This window comes from Protomyctophum bolini, assembly GCF_963924005.1.
Source record: "Protomyctophum bolini genome assembly, chromosome: 12".
Lineage (NCBI taxonomy): Eukaryota > Metazoa > Chordata > Actinopteri > Myctophiformes > Myctophidae > Protomyctophum > Protomyctophum bolini.
The window spans coordinates 36,020,976-36,037,310 of record NC_137873.1 but is presented as its reverse complement, the minus strand read 5'-3'; the positions used below and the strand labels follow the sequence as shown (position 1 = coordinate 36,037,310).

Sequence of the window (16,335 nt, the reverse complement as noted above, 5' to 3'; positions counted from 1 at the left end):
GTGTGTGTGTGTGTGTGTGAGGGAGAGAGAGAGAGAGACGTGTATATGTATATACAGGGGCGGCAGTGGCTCGGGGGTACTAGAGTTGCCAGTTGGGAACCGGAACGTTCCCGGTTCGATCCCGGGCTCCCCCAGAGTAAGTGTCGAAGTGTCCTTGAGCAAGACTCTGAACCCCTAATTGCTCCCAATGAGCAGGTTGGTGCCTTGCATGCTTTTTATTGGTGTATGAATGAATGTGTGTGTGTACAATGTGAATGGGTTCAAGACAGAAGGCCTTGAACTTCACACAAAAGTCGAAAGGTTAACTACTCTTCAATACACAACAACAGGGGGTGTTGCTGTGTATTGAACAGATGAGTTTACTATCAATAGAGTGCTGTCATGTGGGCTACATTTACAGAATGAATGGGGTATTTTGTTCATTATGTAAATCAGTAACTGTGGCCGACATGACAGTAGCTACAGAAGTTACAGAACGGTTGCTAAATGGCTGTCTTAATTGAACGTGATCTGACACCGTGATGTCATGTAAACTTCAGTGTCAACCAGTGGTGGTCCGTGTCCGTGTTACTGTTTACTTCCCCGTCATTGACGCAACTCTCTAATGGAAGGCTCTGATACAACAGCTAATCTCCGGCACCGTTTGCCCGGTCAAAACTGTGCACATACTCCCTGGATGCCAATGACGAACCTCCAAAATGGTGTCTTTTGTTTTTAAACGCAGCTTGAAAGCAAACTCTCTGTTAATGTTTTGTTCCGTTTAGGAGGACAAAATGCAAAACTCTCCATCACTTAGCTGGGTACCACCTCACTTACTCACTCACTGGATCCCATGTTGCACTGCCTCACTGACATTAAATCCTGGATGTCAGATAATTTCCTTATGCTAAACGACAATAAAAATCATACTCTTTGGCTTCCCACACACAACACATATATCACCACCTCCCTCGCCCCGCTGACAAATAAACCTCAAGTAAAAAACGTAGGCGTAATCCTGGACTCTGCCCTCAAATTTGATAAACAAATAAATGCTGTTGTCAAAGGAGCCTTCTTCCAATTAGGGCAAGTCAGTAAAATAAAATGCTTCCTCTCCACCCACAACCTGGAAAAAGTAATTCATGCCCTTATTTTCCTCCAGTTTAGACTATTGCAATTCATTATATGCCGGAATCTAAAGTGACTCCCTCTCTAGACTGCAGCTTGTCCAGAACGCTGCAGCTAGACTCCTGACTGGAACCCGAAGGTGGGAACACATCACTCCCGTCCTGGCCTCCCTCCACTGGCTCCCAGTTACATTTAGAAATAACTTTAAAATCCTATTTGTTTATAAAGCCCACCATGGGCTGACACCACCCTACATTCGTGAGCTGCTTCCTCCCCTGGATAACCCTAGACCACTTTGATACTGATCAGGGACTCCTTAAGGTTCCACGGACTAAGCTCAAATCAAAAGGTGACCGAGCCTTTTCGGTCGCCGCTCCAAATCTGTGGAACAACCTACCGCTAATTATCAGATCTGCACCCTCCCTAGACACCTTTAAAAGCAGACTAAAAACTCACCTGTTCTCCCAGGACTTTTAATCCTTCTTTGGAAATTAGCTGGACCCTTTTTTACTGCCGTACCTGATGCTCACTTTTATCGTATTTGATGCACTTACTTAATTGTATTTGCTGCCATTACTCTTTGGGTTTTCTGATGTTTTTTATAACCATGATGTGTTGAGCAGATTTTATATTGTGCAATGTGTTACTTGTTTTTCTCTTTCTCTTCAGCAGTTTGGTCAGCCTTGGCTGTTTTTAAATGTGCTCTATGAATAAAACTGACTTGACTTGAGTTGACCTGGCACCCCCTCAAGGACCACTGATGGACCACTGCTTGAAAACCACTATAATAAAGCCACTATAATAATAATTGCCTTATAGGCAATCTGAGAATTCATCATCCATCACCAGCTCCCTCTTTTGCTTTAGTTGATGCAAGTCAACTGAATGACGCCCCGCAGTGCAAGCCAATGATAGGAAAATGTTCCAAGTGCCCAATTTAATGGGAATCAATAGCCATTTTAAATTGGTAACAACCTTTTAGGTTAGGGCACATATAAGTACTCAAGCCATTTAAAAATACATATATTATAAATGCATTTTTTAAATAAATGTATTTGTTTTAAAAAACATTATTACGACACCTTATTCTGAAGGCAACAAGATTTCTTATATTTGCCAGCTCCTAATGTGGAAGTATAGGCTACATCGGAAGTTCTATATTTGGCAAAAAATAACACTAACAGCTAACACTATGCTAGGAGGGCGTCAACGTCCGCACTGTGATAAAATGCAGCATTTTATATTTTCCCAGTGAGACAATAATCCTTATTTCTTACTAGCCTAAATTCATAAGGCACCAACCTTTTATCCCTATTCTGCTTCTTAAAAAGTAAAAGTAGTCTAGTATGCAGACATGTAGCCTACAACTCATTATGCATGAAGTCAGATCACAACAATTCAGCTCACTGGAACAAGCATTTTTATTATAAAAATAAACAAAATAATTACTATGTACAGTAGGATACATAAAAAACATGGGTTCAGACACGAATAGCTATATAAAACACATTATCATAAGATTCCTGTACAGCACCCAAAAGACAAATAAAAACAAACACATTACAATTAAATCAATGCTGTCATCAATCAAAAATGGGTCCAGACCCCACACTGCTGTATAGTATAATGCCTTATTTGTGCTGCGTCGTACAACAGTTCTGCAAGGCTCACAACCGGTCATGGATCGAACATGAGGAAAGCATCCTTATAGTCTCAGTACAGTCATTCCCTTCAGTTTCACAGCAGTGTCATTAAATGTTGCATGTGCAGGGAGTAGTGGTTATGCCTAAATCCCTACATTGTAAATTGTAAATTGTAGTGGGAGTCGTGGGATTCAGGAGCTTCCCAATATATCCTCTGCAGCGGTTCCACATTAACATGCCAACGAGGCATAGAACCAGCAAAGACAGCAGAACCACGGCAACTATAAGACCCACTGCAGCACGACCATCGGTGTGGGGCTGTAGTCGATACACTGCCATGGTCCTCTTGTAGACTCTCTCGTTGACCTGCTCTATGGAGTCACAGGTGTACAAGCCAGCATCTGATTCTGAGGCGTGTAGAATGACGAGGTGTCCATTGTAGATGTCGTATTTGCTGTCGGAGTGCAGTGGTTGGTCCGACAAATGCCAGTGGACCTGCGCCAAGTTGGAGTCTGGCTGGCAAGGCAGAAGAATATTGCTCCCTGTAACCAGGGCGATGTCTTCAGCTGCCACGACTGGCTCTTCTGGGCGAGGACATTGTGCAATGTCCCCCTTCTTTAGACTCTGAATGGCAATGTCAGACGAAGACAAGCTGGAGACGTGGCGGCACTGGTCGGAGGAGGTGTCCCAGGCACAGTAAGGGTCTCTGGCCAGGACACAGTCCACACAGGACTCATAGCGACTGCAGTCACTGAGTGGCATCTGAACAGCACCAAACTCTGACCCTGCGTACAGCTGGCCCCTGCTGGAAGAGAGGCGTAGAGTCCGGACAGGATTAGGATCCTCATACAGCTGAATCTCTTCAATAATGAACATCTCCCCAGCGTAGTTCACAGCCTTCTGAATGTAGCCGTTTTCAGTGCCGATGAACATAACTGGGTATCTCTCTCCGTCTAGTGCCAACACAGTATCCACTACAATCCGTGTCATCAAGGGCCCCTCCTTCACCACCAGCGGGCCCCCTGTGAGTGGCCGAACAGTTTCATCCATGATGGGCCTTTCCCTGATGAACATCTGGGATTGGTCTCCCTGGTCCAATGATTGTTTGGTGCAAGATCCTGGTCTGTGTTTGGGCACCTCACCCTCCGGCACCGTCACCCACCTTTCCCACGATGTTTCCACAGTGACAGGCTTCTTAAAACGTCCTTCGTTGAACACCTTTTCGACATCAGACGCACTGAATGCACACACCGCAGATGTGTGCGACGATCTCGGCTGAGGTGTGAAGACGGCATAGAAGACGCTCTCCTTCCAGTTGTGGTGTCGAAGCAGGAACACATCCTGGACGAGGGAGGGCAGGCTGCCAGCCTCTACGGAGCAGTCCAGAGGAGCCTTCAGGAACGTAGTCCATTTCTTCTGCAGTATCCTGTCTCCTCCCATATCCCCCTTGCACACACGAGCCACTCTTGATATCACAGGTTTGCTGTCATATTCCACTGCCTCCTCTGTGAAGAACAAGTAGACCTTATCATCATCACCTTCACCGTCACTTTGGTCCATGTAGATGAATTTGGGATCCTTGAGCCAAGAGTACTTGTCCTCAGTCTTCAACGCAGGCCCGCTGAACCTGCTGAACCTTTGTACAGTGCCCAAGAAGTTGGTTGATGTAGCAGAATACAGGACGTTTCCATCCATGAGGGAGGATGATGTATGGAAAGGATTGTAGGGACACTTCTCTTTACCATCCTCCAGCTCTTTCTCCAGACTCAACGTTCCATCAGAATATGTCATGGTATCGCATTTGGGATTGAAAGCATTTGTCCCGCACACATACATTCTGTTGTCATCCCGTGTGTGCAGGGTCCGAATGTAGTTGCGGCATTCCACCTCACGATCTCGTCCCTTCGACGCACAGACGTTCCTTTCATCTTCGGTAACTGGCCAATATTCTGCAGCCTTCTTGTCAGTGATGTTGTCGATATCCAGGGCGTAGATGGCATCTCTGGCCCCGAGAAGCAGCAGACCCAAATCCTCTCTCATGAGCATAGTGGTGTAGTTCCAAACGCCATCCTCTCTGAACGTCTTCAGCCCGTGGTGGTAGGCCAGAGTCTTTCGTGGAATGCTGTCATGACTGGTGAATGCGCTACAGGACGGGAGAAGAAATCCACAAAGAACGCACAAGGCATAGAGAATGCCCTAGTCAAAAAGTCCAATAGGATTCCGATAGAAAAAATCCTATTGGAAATCCAATAAAAAAATCCTATAAGAATTTGGAACAAATCCTATTGGATATTTTCTTATAGGATTATAATCCTATAAAAAAATCCAATAGGACTTTTTCTATGGGATTATTATCCTATAAGAAATTATCCAATAGGATTTGTTCCAAATTCTTATAGGATTTTTAATTGGATTTCCAATAGGACTTTTTCTATGGGATTATTATCCTATAAGAAATTATCCAATAGGATTTGTTCCAAATTCTTATGGGATTTTTTAATTGGATTTCCAATAGGACTTTTTCTATGGGATTATTATCCTATAAGAAATTATCCAAAAGGATTTGTTCCAAAATCTTATAGGATTTTTTTCTCATAGGATTTACTTCTATAGGATTATTATCCAATAAGAAATCCAATAGGATCCCATTTGATTCTTGTACTGGAATCCTACTGGATTCCTATAGGATTCCTAGACTATAATCCAATAGAATTCTGAAAATAAATTCTGAAAGAAATGAAAGCAAACACAATCGAACAGTAGGCTAATTTATTTCAGTTTCAGAGAGATAGAAATGTCATTAAATAGGACTGTAGACTAATATGCATGTCAAACTGGGGGTCCTTGAAATTCTGTTTTTTTTATTTTATTTAAGCTGTATGCAATACTTGCCATTAATATAGTGGTTGCAACTGTATTAATTGATTGCCCGATTGAGTCCCGTGGTGGGAGTTCTGCTCTGGTTTTTGTCAACATTAAGTAGTTCCGGTCATTTTGTGGGGGGGCACTGGAGCCATGCAGTAAAAGTAAATTAATCCACAAAACTAACAATTTTTATTGTTGACCTTTTTAAAATATTAGTTTGACTATGACCCCTCTATCACATGGAACTATCTTTTGGGTGTAGTGATACGGACACAAAAAACATAGTTCCGTGTGATAGAGGGGAAAACAATTTTGCACTAATATTTTAGAACAATAGAAATGATGTTGTGGAAGCGCGCCGTCAGAGAGAAGAAAGGGGTAAGCATGCATGCAGCGGCGATTCAATTTCTCTTATCTCGACTCATCCTGCATCAGTACTAGTACTCTTCCAATAACAAATTTCACAGCTGTGCGTTTAATCACCTGTACCTTCTTGATATCTTATCCCAGTAAACTGAATTGCGAACCAAAAACACAGTTTTAAATATGTTGCCACTGCGTCTGATGACCCGTCAGAGGAACCGCCCCACGACCGTCAAGAGCAGTGCTGAGCTGGAGTCGGAGGAGCTTGACAAACTCAACAAGTTTAAGTTCAAGGCTCTAGAACTGAACCGAAAGATTCTGGACAGTGTTTTGAACCCCAAGAAGCCAGCTGCGAAAGAGCCCACAAAACCAGAGGGCTTCGATTTTCAGATTGAGAAGAGAATCAAGAAAAGGGTGCGTCAGGAGTGCAAGGTGGAGGTGAAGGCCCCATCCCCTGTGAAAGCCAACCCAATGCCTCACTTCGGTTTGCCCTTCTATCCTCGTCCCTCAGACAAGAGCGAGGTGGAGGTGTTGCCGTTCTCATTTGAGGAGAGGGAAAAGGAGAGGAGGACTCTGAAGGAAAAGAGACTAGAAGACCTGAGAAATCAAGAGGTGCATCAGTTCAAGGCCCAACCCCTGCCAGATTTCAATGAGGTGCACCTGCCCAAAAAGATAGTGCTTGAGCCTACCAAGCCGGAGCCTTTCAAGCTGCACATCGACGAACGAGGAGCGGTTAAGAACGATCGTTGGGAGCATATGGTAAAGGAGGAGCAGAAACGACAGGCAGAAGCGACAGTTTTCAAAGCACAGCCCAGCAAAGTTGTCCACAAAGAGCCCTTCCTGCCCAAGAAGGAAAGCCACTCTGTTCTTGGCATGAACACTTCCACAGTTCCAGAGGCCTTTGAGCTCGCCACAGAGCGCCGCGCCCGGGAACGGCAGGAGTTTGAGAAGGAGCTGAGCGAGAAAGAGACCCTCAGGGCCTGCATGGAAGAGAGGCAGCACCAAGAGCAAGAACAGCGAGAGAAGGACGAAGTTGCAAAAATGCGTCAGGACCAGGTTCATAAAGCTCGTCCAGTAAGACATTACAAACCTGTGGTGCTGAAGAAGTCGGATCTGCCTGTGACTGTGCCTGAGTCCCCACGTTTTTCCGTTTCCCGTGTCCGTTTATAAGCCAATTGGTAAATGTGATTCAGATGCATTCCTTTTTTTCCCCCCGCCTAGACATGTTTTGGTTTCAATCAATCAATCAATCTTTATTTATATAGCACATTTTTCAGGCAGCGAGTGCAGTTCAAAGTGCTTTACAGTAAGAACAAAAAAAAGTAATAATAATAAAAATAATATATATATATATATATATATACATACATACACACATACATACATGTATATATATAAATACACATACACATACACAAATATACACATGTACATATCACACAAAGAGCAAAACAAAGCAGGAAAGCATCGACTATAAAGTAATAAAAACAATAGTAAAAAGGAGAGACTAATCACAGGAAAAGGACATGATCTAGGAGGTAAAAGCGATGCTAAAAAGGTGTGTTTTAAGATTTCGTTTAAAAATGTCAACAGATTCAGAGAACCGTAGATCCCTTGGCAGGCTGTTCCAGAGCACAGGGGCGTAGTAGCTAAAGGCGGCTTCACCATATTTTTTTGTTTTTGGGGTCTCAGGTATCTCCAGGAGACCAGCACTCGATGAACGAAGTGGTCTGCCTGGCACATATTTAGGAAGCATTTCTGAAAAATAAATAGGTGCATTTCCATTTAGTGTTTTAAAAACAAGTAAAATAATTTTAAAATCTATTCTAAAATGTATAGGCAACCAGTGCAGGGACTTTAAAATTGGTGTAATGTGTGCTCTGCGTTTTGTTTTTGTCAGCACGCGGGCAGCTGCGTTTTGGACCAGTTGTAACCGACCAATGGATTTTTTGGGTAAGCCAGACAGGAGAGCGTTGCAATAGTCAAGCCTGCTGGTGATGAAACAGTGTATGAGTTTTTCGGTGTCATTTTGGGACAGAAATGGTCGGACTTTGGAAATGTTTCTCAGATGGTAAAATGATATTTTGGTGGTGTTTCTAATATGAGCCTCCATGTTCAGGTCACTGTCAAAAATAACACCAAGGTTTTTCACCTGGTCCTTGGTGTGAAATGCTTTTGTTTTAAGGTATGCAGATAATTTGTCTCTTTCGGCCTTGGCACCGACAAGGAGGATTTCGGTTTTTCCTTCATTTAATTGAAGGAAATTTTCTGACATCCATATTTTTATGTCAGTAATACATTGTATGAGGGTGTCAATTTGGGTAAGGTCACCTGGGGATATGGAAATGTATAATTGGGTATCATCGGCATAGCTGTGGAAGTGTATATTATGTTTTCTGATAACTGAACCAAGTGGTAGCATATAAAGATTGAAGAGGATGGGGCCCAAAATAGAGCCCTGGGGGACACCGCACGTCAACTCAACAGTGTCGGAGGAGAAATCGCCAAGTGTTACTCGGTAATCACGAGCAGTCAGGTAGGACCTGAACCACTCGAGAGCTGTTCCTGAGAGGCCAACACAGTTTTTGAGTCTGTCCAGAAGGATGTCGTAATCCACTGTGTCAAATGCTGCACTCAAGTCCAGAAGAACAAGGACGGAGAGGTTTTTTGCATCAGTGTTTATTCTGAGGTCATTTAGTACTTTGACTAAAGCTGTCTCTGTACTATGGTTTGCTCTGAAACCAGATTGGAAAATCTCTAGCATTTCGTTGTTGTTTAAAAATGAGATTAATTGATTAAAAACTAGTTTTTCTAGGATCTTACTTAAAAACGGGAGGTTGGATATGGGCCGATAATTGCTGGGAACCAGATAATCCAGTGTTTTCTTTTTGAGGATGGGTTTTACTAAGGCGCTTTTGAGTGACCCAGGGAAAATACCGGTAAGCAGGGATTTATTAATTAATTCTAATAACTGCCCAGATAGGCAGTTAAAAACTGTTTTAAAAAAGCTAGTGGGGATAGGGTCAAGGGAACAAGTAGAGGACTTAAGAGCCCTTACAACTTTGCTAACAGTTTCAGTGTCTACTGGGGTGAACTGGGATAAAGTGCTTCTGAAAAGTGCAGGGGACCTTATGGCAGTGTTTGCTGTCCTTATCTTGGCAATATCCATACGTATGGAAGTGACCTTTTCCTTAAAATAGGCTGAGAACTCGTTTGTTTTTTCCTGTGTTGCAAGGTCATTTGTGGTTTGTGGAGGGGGGTTTATTAGACCATCAATAGTGGAGAAAAGTATCTTTGGGTTGTGCAGGTTATTTTGGATGAGGTCAGAGAAGTAAGATCCCCTGGCTTGTCTGATGGTCTTGTTATATAAGATCTGTTGTTCTCGTAAGATTTCAAAGTGAACCTGTAGTCTTGTCTTTCTCCATCTGCGTTCTGCTTTGCGGCAGTTTTGTTTCTCTTTAATTACGTTTTCATTTTTTCTCCATGGTGATTTTTCTTTGGGGGGGACTTTCTTAAGTCTGACAGGCGCAATAAAATCAAGGGTAGACCTTAGCTTACTATTAAAAACAGAAACCAGTTCATCTACTGATGAGGGGCGTGTATAAGGGGTTTGTACATTATTAAAGTGGTCAATAAATTTGTCAGCTGCATCTGAGTCTAGGTGTCGCTTTTTCACGAGGCGGTTTGTATTGCACTGTGGTACTGGTAGGCATACCGAGAATTCAATGAGGGAGTGGTCTGAGAAAGCGACTTTCGCGATTGATAGAATGTTTACTGTGAGGCCCCGTGTAATGACCAGATCAAGGGTGTGGCCACGGTCATGGGTTGGGCCACTCACATGTTGAGCGAAACCCATGTCCGACAATAGAGTGATTAGATTATTAGCCTGTATATCAGCTTCATTGTCTATGTGGAAATTAAAATCTCCACTGATGATTGTCATATCGTAGTTTGTGTTAATTATGGATAGGAGTTCGGCAAATTCTGTTAGGAAAAGAGGGCAGTTTTTCTTTGGAGGTCTATATAAAGTTAAGGTTAGGACAGGGGACTGGCAGTTTAATATAGAGGCATGATATTCAAAAGAAATAAATGTATCAAAGGAAATACTCTTACTATTTAGAGCAGTGCTGCAAATGGAGGCTGTCCCCCCACCTGTCTTTCCCTGCCTCATAGAATATGAAAATGCATAATTAGCAGGGGATGCTTCAATAAGGGCAGCAGGAGCGTTTGAATATAGCCATGTTTCAGTGATAAATATACAGTCTAAGTTATGCTCTGAAATTATGTCGTTGACTAGAAATGTTTTGTCCTGATTTAAAGACCTGGTATTTAACAGCGCCATTTTTAGATCTTTAGTATTATGACATAAGGGTGATTTCAGAGAAAAGGGTACTAATGTGACAGTTATTAAATTTGAGGGAGTTTTTGCATGCTTTGACATAGAAATATTTAGCTGTCTATGTGTTATTATTGTTTTAATATTTAGTGTGGTAATTGTTGTGTTACAAACTGCAACTGAAAGTGAGGATGTTGGTCCAAGCCCAGTGGAAATGAGGCTGGGAATGGAGGCGGAACTATTGGTATTGGAGCTGGGACCAAGGGGACGTCAATCCGTGACGGAAATCACGGAAGTGTCAGGACTGGACTGTGTTGTTGTCGAGTAGGGTGAATGATGATGGCGGAGGCTAACAGTTATGTTTGTGGCCAGTGCTTGACTTCCCCGGCTACTCGGGTGTAAACCGTCTTTGTAGTAGAAAGAAGGACGGTGCAAAAAAAGATTGAAGTTGTCAATGTAACCAATGTCATACATGCGACAGAGACGCTGCAGCCAGGCACTCATACGGGCGAGTCTGGTGAACTGCATATCACTACGGCCAAAAGTTGGGATGGGACCGGAGAGGAAAAATGACATTTTAGAGCGGCGTAAAAGATCAATCAAATGAAGAAATTGATCTTTTGTCACCTCCGATTGGTGAAGGGCCGTGTTATTTGTTCCGACATGGACTATAACACGTTTTATGGTGGATGGGAGGGACGGCAGCAGTTCTTGGAGTGCTTTGGTGATTGTATTTATCGTGGCACCGGGGATGCAGACTGTGGAAACATTAAAGAAACGAACCCGTTTTATGATGGAATCACCAATGAGGAGCGTGGTTGGATTAAAGAGTGGACGAGGGGGCTGAGTGGATTGAGTGGATTTTGGGGGCATCAGGGCTGGAGCCTCTGTGATGGGGGAGGGGGGAGGTGAGGAGAGCGTGGATCCAAGTGTTACTGGTGCCTCTGCATCAGGCTGTACTTGGTCCTGGGCATGAGATTTGTCTGATGATGGGGCAGTCTGGTGAGCTGAGAGACCCCCAGAGAGCCTGGACTCGGTGGACCGCCTATTTACGGCCGATGATAACATCTGTAGGCGCGCAGATGTGTGCGACCCCCTGTTTGCCATCTCGGTAGACTGTTTGGCTATTTCTACAGGCACGGGGGTATTTTGCCCAGGGAGCATGGGGAAGTCCTGTTCTCCCAGCATGGCGAAACTATTACTGGTGGAGATTTGAAAATCATGACGGGATTTATTTACAACGGATTGTAATTTTTTCCCCTTATTTCGAGGAGCTATTTCCCAGGGGCCATCCAGGCCAGGAGTGGAGCAGAACTGACGTTGTACTTTGGGCTTAGTTCCACACAGGGCCCAGTGGTTGGACTCCATTTGGAGTCCAACCATCATTGTTGCAGTCTAATCTTTGCTTTTGGATGCATTGTATGCATGTTTAATACTTATTTGATACATTTTTGTCTCCACCAGGCTGAAGTCATGGGGGGAGAGTATGTTTTGTTTTTAATATATCATTTTGGGTTGTTGGTTTTCAACGTCTTAAACTTTTAAACTGTTTTGGTAATAAACTTTTACAAAAAAAAAAAAAAAAAAAAGAAATGATGTTGTGGATTAATTTACTTTTAATGCGTGGCCCCAGTGCCCCCCCACAAAATGACCGGAACTTAATATTTCACAAAAACAGAGCAGAACTCCCACCACGGGACTCAATCGGGCAATCAATGAATACAGTTGCAACCACTATATTAATGGCAAGTATTTCATACAGCTAAAGTTTTAAAAAATCCCTTTAAAGTTCTTCTCTGTGAAACAACATTATAATGGTCAACAACACACTTGACTGTTTTTGACACTTTGACAGTCTTTCAGGATTTCTAAAACAAAATGTACACTCCAGAATTAGAAGAGGCCCAGTCCAGTGGCAAAGTCCTTGCTTTTTAGCAGACTCTCAAGTGGCCATCCATTCCAGACATAGAGAGAGAACACTGACTCCTACGTACATGCTACTCGTAGATGGAGTTGTACACTCTTTTTACTGTGACAGGAAGTTTGCCTGCATCCTTCAATTTCAGAACAACACACTCCAAAAAGGTCAGTGTCTTTTTCAGTCCTTTAGGGTACTGGATTCTGAGTCCCAGTGCCATTGAGATGTCCACACTCTCCTCTGTGATTACCTGGTCATCCATCGACAGCATAATGTGGTCATATTTCATGGGGTGACCCTCCCTGCAGCCTTTCAGCATCATCTTTGGTGTCTTTCAGTGCTTGTCTGAGCTAGGCCCTGGGGAGAGGGAATACCATTAACCATCAGACAAACACACACCCTCTGGCTAGTCTCCTGCAGAGCCACTGTGTCAAAAACAGAAACAACCATATGATAATATAAAAACTAATGCAATAATAAAATGTGGTTCAATTACATAGTGCTTCTCCCACTAGTGAACGGTTCATGGCTCACCTCAACTTCAAACGGAAACTCTGGTTTCTCCTTGAATAGTACAGGCAAGAGCAGAATTGCTGCTTCCGATTGGAGGCCTTAATAAAAAAATATACAATAAGTTATTATAATAATGTTATTTTCATAATCCTTTAAAATCACGAGAACAAATGTCAGTCAAGTAGTGAGTGAGTGATTCAGGGTGCTACTGCCATCAGTCAGTTTTTGTTACTTGATTCTGGCATTACCTTTTTTCTGCCATCGCAGCGAGCTTATTGAGGATTTGTTTGTCCACATCAATGTGATATCTCTCAGATCCCAAGCGAGCTTTAGAAGGCAAAGTAGAAGAAACATGTCTAAAATATAGTCATAACTCATGCAATTAAATAAGGAGACAATTGACACATTATTGTACTTACTATTTTGGATAGTCAGTCTGAGACATGGGAACTCAGAGAGCGTCTCTTATGTGCTGTGGTTGGACACAAAGTTTCTGCGGTACAATTTGATTCGTGTCAACCTTTCTTGAGGAGCTCTAGGTCTGGACGGACCTTCTCCGTTTCCTCTCTCATGACTCTCAAATGTTCTTTGAGAGTCATCTTCTCCTGTATCAATCTATAAATCAAACAAGTTCTACAGATTCAAGTAAATTGCATAACATTGTTGAAAAATACACACATTGGACCTTTAAATGTATCAGCATAAAGGTCCCAACGTTCATTCGGCACAGACTAGTTTTCAGCTAAAACAGATTTTTTACCATGGTGCTTGGATTAACCTCAGCTGTCGAGGTCGCTTCCTTCCAGTCCATTTTTCTGTTATTTGTGCCATTTCCTTGTTAGACACAAGTAGCTTCCTTTCTTTTATTTATTTATTGTGCAGTGAATCAAGCATGGCATCCTGTGAAACAAAGTTTTTCAAGTTGTTAAAGATGAATAGAAACACTAGAATGCATCCCTTACTAGAAAACCCTTACTAGAAAGTAGGGGAAAAGTGCCCCTATTCTGACACTCACTGAAAATAGCAGATCTACAAGCTCACAATGTGTTATGTAAACACATTTTCATACCAATACATCACTTTCATACCAATACAACAAGTTATACATAACATAAAATAAATAAATACATACTAGTAGATAAGTACTAGAGCAACTAACTTAACATTATATTACTCATGTTGGCTATTCAACATAATATCTGGTCTCAAGCCCAATTTTGCACCAGTGATTCCCATAGGAGATTTGTGGTATTAATTCAAAATTAATCAGGACATTTCACAAAGTTTCAAGGAAAATAGCTATAGCCTAGCCCAAATTTTTAGATTCTCGAATCTACAAACTCACAGCCTATTGCAATGCAATTGGCTTGCAATGCAATGTTATGAGCTTGAGGATTGGCCATTTTCGAATAGCCAAAGTATAACAGTATAACATAAAGGCAGCGGTGGCCGAGTGGATTGCGGAGCGGTCTAGATACCGGAAGGTCGCCAGTTCGAATCAGCGATCCGACACGTTAAAATTACCACCGTTGAAGTGCCCTTGGACAAGGCATTGAACCTCTACCATGAAATGTTCCATGTGGGCCTGGCTGTAAACAAGTATCTGATGCTTAGTCCAGTTACCCTTGGTAAACTTGATTTACCAGAAAGCATTTCTTCTTCTTCTTCTAACATAGTGGTCTAACAGATTCTTTGCTATTTTACCTGTACCCCGTCCCGGCCCAGGCCCCACTTTGAGAACCGCAATGCCCTACTATAGTCTACTTGGCAGCCCATGGAGCCCCATTGTGAACCCGGACATGTTGAGTACACCAAGGTTTTATGTTAGAAATGTTGAGTATGGGTCCCCAGCATGTAAATTAATAATGGGCCTGCCCTGATATCGTTGGGCAACTGCACCCGAAGATAGTTAAAGCCTGTGTTTTTCCTAAATGGAAGGCTTATATTAAAAATCCATAAACAACCATTTCCACCGTCTTCAAAGCAACCACACCAAAACACGGTACAAAATAACCCCTCCTCCGCGGTTCCATGTGTTAAACTTATGGGACAAGTATAAGTATGCAAACAAATAGCAAATCACCTAAATAAAGTTTCCCCTGTGCTATTTAATAAACAGTTAAACACTCACCTCAAAAAACGCTGAATAAACTGCTGAAAGTGGGAGTCCATCAGGCATCAGTCCAAGACGTGACGCAGTTATATATTATTTCCTCTTCTGAAAAGTTCAAAGCTCGCGCTAAGGACAGTCGGTGTACGCTTGTCAAAAACGAACAGATCTACAAGCTCACTCCGCGTTGCGACGCGACGAGTTGTTAGCTTGTAGATCTTAACATGAAACCGTGACGTAGTGTCAACCAATAACAAACAAAGAGACCGTTTACGTCTTGCTTGAATCACGACAGTTTTCTGAGAAATTCTAGACCGAGGTGTATGTGTGCGCGCGCATGCGTGTGCGCGCGCGTATCACCCCATCTCCCATAAATTCCATCCATAGTAACACCAGCGCCTGTGTGTGTGTGTGTGTGTGTGTGTGTGTGTGTGTGTGTGTGTGTGTGTGTGTGTGTGTGTGTGTGTGTGTGTGTATCACTCCCATTGTAACAATAAGCAATATTTTATATATATATATATATATATATATATATATATATATATATATATATATATATAAATACACACACACACACACATAATATAGGCCTAATATAATTGAAGGTCGCAATTATATTATTATTAATATATGATTATCAAAGGTTAACTATAGAATCGTACATCACCCAAAATCCCATACATGGAAAACCCACATTGTGCCCAGGTCTCGTGACAGCATTATGACATCATCAGGGATGATAGTAAATCAGGGATTATATAGTAAATGCGACCTGCTATGGAGATCCTGATGTCATCAATATTAATATATGGATATATGTCAGAACCTGTTCTGACATTATGTTGATCGTTCCCCATCCGTCCTTCCTCTTCGATGTCTCCCTTTTATCTGATACCTGTCCATTTAAACTATAGACGGGCCTTCTCCAAAGTTATGAGTGCAGCCGGTGAAAACTAGAGTTCTAAACAGGCCTGAAAATGAAGTCCCGGCCCTACCTGTGCCCTCAATGCCTGTTCACTCAAGACACTGCCCCCGCTGCCACCCTCCAGATCTCCATATTTGGAGCTGACCTGTTCTAACATTCCATATGTTGATCTGACCTCATCAAACATGTACACTCAAGACACACTCCATATATGGCCAGTGCACACGACCTCGCCCTCAGGCGTCTTACTGGATTATATAGTTGCGACCGTAGGCCACAGAGCACCGTTGTATTTGTTCTACATTAAAAAAAAATGCTACATTTGTTTTAATGGGGATGATTTTTTTTATAAGCAAACACACTTATATTTCCAATAGGCTTGACTTGAATGATTTTGTTTAAAGGCTTTGGCTGTTGGAAAATAATCCTATAGGGTTCTGTTGAAACAGAACAGGTTCAAATGGAACTTCAGACAATCCTATTGGAGTTTCTGAAGTTCCAATATAATCCTATAGGGTGCTGTTGGAACTTTGGACATGGCTCCAGGTTCAATTG

General features: G+C 42.5%; 1 protein-coding gene and 1 long non-coding RNA gene across 2 annotated transcripts; both read right to left on the bottom strand.

The window, feature by feature from the left end:
- Positions 1-1,160: 1,160 nt before the first annotated feature.
- Positions 1,161-5,898, bottom strand: LOC308326248 (semaphorin-4E-like; the record flags this gene model as incomplete). The annotated part of the gene is made up of 3 exons (XM_080779055.1): positions 1,161-1,286; positions 3,045-4,893; positions 5,888-5,898. The coding sequence occupies 3 exons, from the start codon at positions 5,896-5,898 to the stop codon at positions 1,161-1,163; spliced, it is 1,986 nt and encodes a 661-aa protein (XP_080635181.1).
- A 6,829-nt stretch (positions 5,899-12,727) lies between these two features.
- On the bottom strand, positions 12,728-13,616 carry LOC308326377. The gene is made up of 4 exons (XR_013965088.1): positions 13,506-13,616; positions 13,165-13,360; positions 12,994-13,072; positions 12,728-12,843 (listed from the first exon to the last, which is right to left on the bottom strand). It is a non-coding gene; the product is annotated as an uncharacterized lncRNA (long non-coding RNA).
- Between the last annotated feature and the right edge of the window lie 2,719 nt (positions 13,617-16,335).